This window comes from Lotus japonicus, chromosome 6 (genome assembly GCF_012489685.1).
Source record: "Lotus japonicus ecotype B-129 chromosome 6, LjGifu_v1.2".
In the NCBI taxonomy this organism is placed as follows: Eukaryota; Viridiplantae; Streptophyta; class Magnoliopsida; order Fabales; family Fabaceae; genus Lotus; species Lotus japonicus.
Genome location: NC_080046.1, coordinates 1,257,994 through 1,267,890, shown reverse-complemented (window position 1 = coordinate 1,267,890; position 9,897 = coordinate 1,257,994). Strand labels below are relative to the sequence as shown.

At 37.7% G+C, this 9,897-nt stretch overlaps 1 protein-coding gene across 1 annotated transcript; it reads right to left on the bottom strand.

The window, feature by feature from the left end:
* Nucleotides 1-5,223: 5,223 nt before the first annotated feature.
* On the bottom strand, nt 5,224-6,861 carry LOC130724417 (RING-H2 finger protein ATL1-like). Its single transcript, XM_057575641.1, has one exon. The coding sequence runs from the start codon at nt 6,348-6,350 to the stop codon at nt 5,466-5,468; it is 885 nt and encodes a 294-aa protein (XP_057431624.1). The 5' UTR covers nt 6,351-6,861; the 3' UTR covers nt 5,224-5,465.
* Between the last annotated feature and the right edge of the window lie 3,036 nt (nt 6,862-9,897).

Sequence of the window (9,897 nt, the reverse complement as noted above, 5' to 3'; positions counted from 1 at the left end):
CGAGTAACGTCGTAACAGACCCTTGGTCAATCTCCCAAACTCGTCAATCTGATCCTCCATGATCCTCCCCATGTATATAGCCCGGTCACTGGCGGGATCGGTCACCCACGCGGCTGGGGAATCTCGATCTAACATCTCATATCGGGTTCCCCCCGAAGGGTGAACCAGCTCGAACCAATCGGCCATCGACATCTGATAGCAGGCGTACGATCGCCCAAACACAAGTAGACAAACAAGGCAAGCGCAAGGGTCAACTCACAGAAATAGATAAATAGTACACATAATGCACGCAACATTATAATTTCAAATGAAATAACAATAGACGATAAATGACAACTCAATCAGTTATCAAGAAACATAACGTTATTCAACGATATCAAGTCAATAAGTCAGAGATGTATGATGAAATGTATGTCATGCTGCAAGAAATGCTCCGGAATAGATGGACACCATCGAGTCAGTCCTAACACTGGCCTAGTGTTTAACCATTTCTGCTCGGGCGTCTTTTACACCAAACAAATGTAGTCAGATCAGCCGTAACCCGCATGTCTGTCTGCCATTTCCGTCTGCTACTAAGAACTACACGCAGTGTTCTTATGTGAAAACCCGGGTCTATATGACCATTTTGGGATTCACCAAGGTCCGACATCCCATCGTGTATTAACCTCAATATGTATGAATGGTGCAATATGATTAGCCAATCAACGTACGACCAACCCCAGTCACGTCGTCACCTGTTCTTACTAACATATTGTCTCTAAAAATACCCTAAGGTAAATGTCGATTCTGCGACAAAAGACAAGTAATTATAAAAATAGTGCAATCACTCTTGATGACTTCTCGAGTCATCTGACACATCCAATTTCGATGGTCAAAAACTGCTCAGCGAGCGAAAGAGTACCAAAGTACTCAGAAACTTATAGTTTCCTGGCTTATCCTTCAGATAGCCAAACAACAAACTGCTCATCGAGCAAAAGAGTACCAACGTACTCAGAAACTGATAGTTTCCCCGGCTTATCTTTTAGGTAGCCAAACAACAAAACTGCTCCTCAAGCAAAGTGCCAAAGCACACTGGGTTTCCCCTAAACTTGGACTCGGCGACACTTCTCATTTTCCAAAACTTAACTCCAAGCCCTAAGCTTTCTTCTGAGATCATTATCATTAATTAAAGTGTTCGGATGTTTTTTAGTGTGTTATGAATTTTCTTCGTGAAATAATTTACATTTCTTTCGTCTCTAGTTCTATAAGTTTAAAAGATCCCATCAACCCAAATGATTCCCTGAGAAGGTCTCGATCCATTAAAACAATGAGGGCCCGAACCTCGGTTCGTCCCATCAAACGTTCTCTCAAAATCTCGTCACTAGTATGGCATAACTCTCCTGTTTCCCCACACTCAGACGTACAACAGATATATGTATAATTGCACAACAAAGTTAGCACAATCCAACAAATCATGGCACATATATCAACACATCCTAAGATTAACCATTTAGCACATATCATGTGAATCAATCAACAACAATCAAAACAATAAACAAGTAATAACACATATGTCGGCCGAAGCCCCAGAAATCGGAGACACACGCCTCAATCAGTTCACTCGGCCGAAGCCTCCAGAAATCGTTTTCCAGATCAACATAATCAATAAGAGCATAAACAATAAACCAAGTCGAATTGATCGACGCCTAAGACATTAGCTAGCAAGGTAAGTTTCCCTCACCTCGAGGTTTTCCAGCTTCACACGACAAGAGTTCCTCACTCGCTTCACTCACAGCTCCAAAGAGTTCCTCAAACGAACCTTTGAGCAAAACATAACAGAATTCAACCAATTCAAGTCAGAACTAATCAAAAAATAATTGCTAATGTTATACGAAGCATTATAAGCTTCAGAGTACGATAACCTAACACGATAAGACGAGTTTTCGCAAAAGAGAAAACTCTCCTCCCCCCTAAGGGTGCTCTCGGCCATGACACATGGAAATGTTTTCCGGCGCTTTTTCTTCGATCAAACTTGATTCATAGGTTATCATTAGTCATAACTAGGGTAAATTAAAGCTCGGAAAAATTATCGGGTCGAAAACTGAAATAGGGACAATTTGGTCAAGGTTTTTAGCTCAGAAATTCAAAGTCGGAATTTTGAAAAATAAATTGGATGAGGTTGTTACTAACGACATTTATGACGACTATTCCTACTGACGCTAAGCTTAGTCGAGAGTTTTTGATCCAAAAAGCGTAACCTCAGCTTAGAAATGGGTTTTTCCACAGTTTTGAATACCTACGACGATCCGGCGAGAATCGGCGAACATTAACGGAGTATTTGTGACGTTAAATGGTAGGGATGAAGTTTAGAAAGAAGAATCGAGTTATTTGGACAATTTTACAAAAAGCTCCAAACTTTGAGCACAGAAAGACATAGAGAAAAACGACAGAATTGATGATCAGAGGTTAGAAGTAGCATACATACCTCGATGCCAACGTATAGCAGCTAACAGAGCGGCGATCGGGAAAGAAACGACGAAAATCTTCCTCTCCCTCTTCTCCTCTCAAGCTCGCGGGTTTGGCTTCAATGGTGGAGGAAAATTTGAGTTTTTTCTCCTATTTATAGGAGATGGAAAACGCGGGAAAATGAAAATTTCGCGATTCCGATTTTTCCTGTGCGTTTCTCTGTGAATTATAAGATAGAATCTGACGACAGAATTCCAGAACTCGAAACAGGTTTCTTGGAATTTAGGTAATCGATCAAATAACGGTATTAGACGATTTAACCCGAAAAGTTACTTTTTGCAGTTGATGTCGGATCACAAAACTTCCATCTGAAGAAAGATTAGAAACATCTAAAGAAATCGGTACGCCCGTGTGGAATCTTCGTTTGAAGCTCTGAATAGAAAAAGTCTTCATCGATAGTTTATTTAAGGTTCTTGAGCTATCAGGAACTTAGTTTCGGCAAACTTCCGAGAATTGGAATCGATCGTTCGTACATTCTAGGGTTTCGTGTCGAAACACTTGTCATGGGAATGAATAAGAGAAATTATTATATTCCTCTGAAGATTTTTGAATTTCGTTTCTACAGTGCTTTAAGAGCAGATTAGCCCTTAACTAACGCTTTCGCCCTAAGGCAGAAGTGAATAAGGCTCGTGCTATAACCTATAGCGACTATAGTACTATTCTTAGTCATTTCCTGAACTTTCTCCTTCATTAAGTTATTACAATTATTGAACACTCGTTCAGTTTCCTTCACGATACATCGAAACTTAATCGTGAATAGTAATTTATTTAATTAGTTCTATAACTAAAATTTTGGGTCTCACAGACGGATCAGAAATGTGGGCTCGCAAAACACCTCTAAACTCAACGCTGAATCAAAACTACCCTGTCTCACATGAACAGAGACAAAAAAAAAGGAGCAGAAAGGAGCGCCGCCGAAACAGCAACACCGCCAAACCCAGCCACACAGACCCATCCAACCACGAACCCTGCCTCACCAAGGCTTCGGTCACTGCAAAGTTGAGGTCGAGAGAGACCCAACCACACCCAATAGCACCAAGCCAAGAAATAAGGTCAAGTTAAGAATCGGTCCTTATATTTTTCTCCCATTAGAGAAGGCTGAGTTGAGTTCTTAATTCTTAAAAATAAGGTCAAATTCCTTCTACAAGCAACTTTACTTTTTGAGTTCTAAGATTTAAAAATTATATCTTATCTCTCATTCATCAACTTAAAGTAAAATATAGAGGGTTTTGTGCGACCCAACCAAAAGTTTTTCGGGTTGGATAAATATTTATATCAATTACTTATGAGTTGCTTATATCTTATGTGACACTCTAGACCTATGGAAATTGAGCTAAGAACCCAAAATAAGAACTTACGAATGATGATGCTCTTACAGAATTTATGGTGGAAATCAACACTCTATTGTATAAATTAGAGTATTCTTCTCATAGAGTGAGGATATAACATCATTGCTCTCTCAATCAGACTAATTTCATATTTCTCTCTGCCCTAGTTGGAGAGTGAATTTCACACACTATTTATAAGAGTGAGATTTTACTAAGTCAAAATTATTTAAATTCAATTTTTTTTCTTAATTTTGAGGTTTAAACTTTGTTTTTAAATTCAAATTCAAATTCAAAACATTTTACTTTTTTTATTTCAGTTATGATTATTTTTTTAATATAAATTTAAAATCCTTTTTATAATTTATATTTGTAGAATATATACTAAATATCAAAATTTAGTATTTAAGTTAAATATTTACACTAACTTATTAAAATTTTATTTTTAATTCAATTTATTTTATTTATCAAGTTTTTTATTTAAATTTGTTATCATTATTTTATTTTTTTAATTCTCACTTTACTTTCTATGTGTTAAAACTCTCACATTAACTGAAGATATGATTAAGATAGTCCTTATAAAAGGTTGAGAAACCATCACATCTAAGTTAATTTTTGGAGGAGAGTTGAGCCTACTAAAGTCTAATATGTTGTAAGAATCTATTATAGATGTATTTGCTTGAGACCTCCAATATATTAGCCCTACAAGTGTCCAGGCATGCAAAATTCACACTCCAGATGTCAGTCCTTGGTATGAAAGGCATGTTAGGAGTATCACATTGACTAGAAATATGACCAAGACGATCCTTATAAAGAGTATAGCAACTCCCAGCTCTAAGTGAGCTTCTAAGGTACAATTAAACCTCTCAAATTCTAATACTATGATTTTTTTTTCTAAAGTCAAATGCAAAATATTTCATTATGAAAATAAAGAGAGTACATCCATCTCCACTTAGTTGAGAACACTAGTTCAAGAATGTGGCATGGAAAAGTTTTACCAGACCTGCATTGGGCGCCAAATGTTTACTAAAAAATCTTTGAAATAAAAGTTCTATCGACGAGCCAGGTGTAAATCCTAAGTCGACGTGCTTCAATAGGTGTGAGCACTTGGTAGTTTTGGTTGGCTTCGGGTTCAAAATGTCCTAACCGACCAAAACTGAGTACATGGTATTGTGGTCAGCTTCCGCACAAACACAATCTCAGTTTGGCGGTTTCCGAGTTAATCCAATTGTTTTCTACCACATTAAAAAATATGATTTTAATTTAATTTAAATAAAAAAGAAATGTAACTATTTGTCCTATGTGTCACAAAATGGTTGAATGTGAGTGCAAAACTTAGCTGTACATATCTATTAAACTTAAATTATTTGAAATCCAATTTCATATTCATGTTTCAACATTCCTATGTCCTATTCAATTTATATCCTCGGTCTACTAAACATATATAATCTAAAAAGAAAAGAGGTGAGGACACAAAATACTTTGAAGGGTCTAAAAAATAACAGCCAAAACAGTGTATTTCTAGATCTACTCCCCTATCCAAAGGAGAGGAATGTTCTCTTTGCTTTACCACCACAACCACAAGCTTCAATGGAACAGAGTCTACAGACCTCATGGACATGTCCTGGTGTCCACTTATGTATGCACTGATAACTCCATGGAGAAAGATCTCCTAATGGGTTGAACTGAAAACTCATCATCTTTGGCTCCATCCTCCATGCTGATCATTTTATGAAGCTTCCTTGCTTTTTTCTTCAGAATTCTCTGTTCCAACTTCCTTTGTGAAGGACCAATAGGACCTGCTGGCAACTCCAAGTCTTTACTTCTTTCTTTTCTTCCTTGCAAGTTTTGTTCACCCTCATGTTCCTCATCCAATACAATCACAACAAAATCTCCATCACCACCAATGAGGTTATCACCATTTTGGCTTTGATATTGAGGGGAAGGTCTTGGAGTCATGAGTAGCTGGTCAACATGGGTTTGGCTTGTCAAGAAAATGCATCTTCTGCAAAGAGGGCAACTCACATTGTTTTGAAGCCAAATATCTATGCAATCAATGTGAAAGACATGGCCACAGTTTGGTATAACCCTGAGCTTCTCATCTTCGTGAAACTCATTCAAGCAAACTACACATTCACAAATGCTTCTCTCACCACCGAAGTCTCTGTCTCTTTCAGTCTTGTAATGAATCACTGGGATTGACCGAATCACTGCTTCCTCCAATCCTCTAGGCTCTGATGCAAACGGCTCTTCACGTTGCCATGATAGAGAAAATCTTCTAACTCTTGCAAGATCAACACGGTTCCGATTGAGGCAGCACTTGACCACAAAGATGTAGTAGCCCATAAGAAAGAAAGATGTGGCCAACATTCCTATTACAATGATTGGTATCAAGGGAAAATTTGTAGTACTAGAAGGATGCACAACCACATCCCCATGAAATGCCATAGGGGAAAGTGCTTGTGACATACATGGCGTACGTGACACATTGATCAAGTGCCTTCTGCTTGCAAAATCCATACCAGATTCTAAATAGAAGAGTATTAAGACTTGACAAGAAAAGAGTTTAGATAGAACAATTGGCACTTGCCCTGAAAATTTTATAGGATGTTGAATGCGCTAAGTGAAAGAGACCATGGTTTTGCTCTAAATTCAAATAGAAGAAATGGGGCAGGGAAAAAGAGAAGACCAAAAGTGGTTTATAAATGAGGGTTGCCGTGGTGAGTGGACTTGAAAAGGCTTAACTTGTGTTCTGGTCAGCACAATTACTTATGGTTGGCCCCCAAACGTTAATACACGTCAAATATTGAGTCCAGGACTATAAGAACACATGTTTGGTCACACTGTAAAATAAACATGACTCATTTGCTCTCTTATTGCTGTTCTCGACTTCCAAATATTCTCTCTGATGATTTCGAATTAACTTGAACGCAGCTTACTACATCGTGGGCATTCATTGCACCACCATGCTCCCTGCCTAGCACCACCACACTTTGATTAGAGGTACTTCATACTCACTTGGTTAAGAACAACCTGCTTACTTCATACTCAAAGGCAGTCACTCATATTTTAATATTTTGTAATTCAATTTATATAAATGTTTTCTTAACTTCTGTTTCCCAATTCACATGTCTTAGTGAATTTTGTTTTCCAAAATTTAATGAGATAAGTTGTAAAACGTGTTTTCTTTATGTAACTAGCTAGGTTGTACAATAGTATTATTCATGGCTCAAAGTTGTGAATTTCTCTCTGGTTGACCGGTTCCAAGAGAAGTTAGGCTAGAAAACTTTTCAAGTCTTCAAGTGCCTCTGTCACTTTGCAGTATTTGGAGTAACGTATGGTTCAATTCTTTTGATGAAGACTCAGTAGAATTGGTACCTCAATGGGGTCCAGTGAGAATGATAGAGGTTAATTGACGACAACACAAACCAATGAAACCACATGTTTACTGCATTGACTGATAAATGTATTGATTCTGAAGTTTGGGGCCTCATGAGTTTCCTCCTCATTGAACAAGGATGGTACCATGATTTGGTAGTGCTTCTACATGAGACCGGTCTTTAATTCCCCTTTCTACAAGGCATCAAGAAAAATATTTTTTCATTTTAAATAATTCATCACTATATTTTTCCCAATATACTTACTTTAGAGATTAAAGAAAGTTTTCAATATTTTTTCAATGGAAACTTCACTAATTAAAAAAAGAAACCCGCACACAGACCGATACATCATGCTCAATGAAAGAAACTTGCATCAAAGGAACTTCCTCAACCCAAACATATACTTAGTGAGTAATAAGAACGGTCGAGATCCAAAACTCTAACAGAAGTAGAGCCTTGTAATAACCTTGCTGCTTTTCGTACAAATAAGAATTCGTCCCAAGCCTTTCCCTTTTGTAGTGGGTAGGTTCAAACCCTAGATATAACCATCTAGTGGACTTTTGGGTCTCATAATGCTCGGTCCAAAAGCCCTCACAACACTCTTAAGGCCTAATTTCGCTCCAAAAGCCCTCACAACACTCTTAAGACTAAATTTTGCCCTGGTAAGCAAAACATCCAAGTGTCCACGCTAGTGACGTTGAAGGGCACCCGTTGGGCTCCAGCCCGGTCGGCCCAACGAATGACGTCTCGTCCTTTAGTCCACTTTTCAAGACTCCCTGCTCGCCGCAACCATAGTCACTTTGAGGAAGCTTGCCTCGCCTAAGCTTCACATGGTGTCTCTTGTTAACGAAATTGCCTCCTAGGCAGGACTAGTGATTATAGGTTCCAGCTGCTACTTTTTTGCTATTTTTTTTATAACTTTTTTGTTGTTTTTTTTTGTTAAACTTCTCTGTTGTTTGAGATATAAATCTATTAGAGTTTGTCACTGTATTTTGGGCGCAAACGTTCTCTTATTGGGCTTTTAAAGTTAAAGGCATAGAGAAAAAAGAACCTATTAGAAATTACGGAACTTCTCTTTAATACCAAATAGCAAGGTGTTGTTTCAACAAAAATGCCAATGTCATGTCAAAACCAGTTTGTTGGTTTTGTCTCTTTCTAAGAAAATAGGCCAAGACTATTTGGACCATCCCTAATTACTATCCACACCATCCCCTTATGAGCAAAAATACAATTATACCCCCAATTTTAAAAAACCTAAACTGATTCAATTAAAAAAAAACTCCACACCATCTCCCTCTCTCATTCTCACGGCCTTCTCTCTTCCTCTTAACTTTCCCAAATAAAAAAAACCCTAGCACCACACCATCTGTTGATTGGAACGAAGAAGGAGGGCCATACCAGGAGAAAAAGGAGGGCCATACCAGGAAGAGGAAGAAGGTGCTTGAAGGAACAAGGAGGAAGAAGAAGCAATTGTAGAGTAAGCCCCCCCCCCATACATTTGCCTAATTTTGGTTTGCGATGGTTGAAAGCCATCATGTTCATTATCAACCTCAGAAGTTCCAGCTGTCATAATGCTCCTAATAGACAACAAACTTCACCAAGTCAAACACCAAAACCAGAACCTGCAACAAAAACCGTAATTTAAATTACAGTAACTTCCGCTATCTTAATAGCGGAAGATACCGCTACTAAGATAGTGGAAGTTACCGCTACCTTGATAGCAGACGTTACAACTATTTTGATTGCGGAAGTTACCACTACTAAGCTAGCGGAAGTTACCGCTACTATGAGAGCGGAAGCTACCGCTATTAAGATAGCGGAAGTTACCGCTACTAAGATAGCGGTAGCAATAAAACGTCCGCAATTTAAATGGCAGAATGAACCAGAACCCACATATTCTACCCAGATTTACGCGAAAAAACCGTAAAAATCCCAAAATCTCACCTATTTTGAGCTTCTATTCTTCTCTTGATCTCACCCACTTATATTCTACACTGATTTGGAGCTTCAAATACCTCTAAGGTGTGTGATGTGTTGATTTAGAAGATGAAATAGGGATGGGGAAAGGTGAGAGTGGAAGAGGAAGAAGGAAGCAGAAGGTGAGGTTCGGAGAGTATTTTTTTTTTACTACTTTTGTATGTTTTCTATGTTAGGGGTATTTATGGGATTAAAAAAAAGGGATGGTGTGGATAGTAAAGGGGGATGGTACAAATAGTCTTGGCCAAGAAAATAATAGGTTTTTTTCTTTCTTTACAGTGTGATATAGTTTTTTTTGTTTACGATTAAATTACTATTAGGACTGGTTTGACACACCGTATTTGACATGCTAGTATAAGCTTATACAATACATTATAAACTTATTCATTGTTTGATGCTAACATTATATTATATAAGTTTATACGTTAATCCCCTCTTATAGATTAAAATGATAGATTATTTAATCCACCATATAGATGGTGGATTATTTAATCCACCATAAATGATAGATTAAAATGATAGATTATTTAATCCACCATATACAATTTTATAAGGTCTTATACTATACAACATACCAAACGTGCCCTTAGCTTTTAACCCAAATAATATGGGAATGGCTATCGCCATACAATAATCCTTGTATTTTCTTTTACATTGAAAAGATAAATTGCACTCTTCTAAGATTGATCCTGGACCTCTCTCACCCAACT

Bases quoted from the DNA above. Each gene is read 5' to 3' on its own strand.
- LOC130724417 (XM_057575641.1), bottom strand. From the start codon at position 6,350: ATGGATTTTGCAAGCAGAAGGCACTTGATCAATGTGTCACGTACGCCA.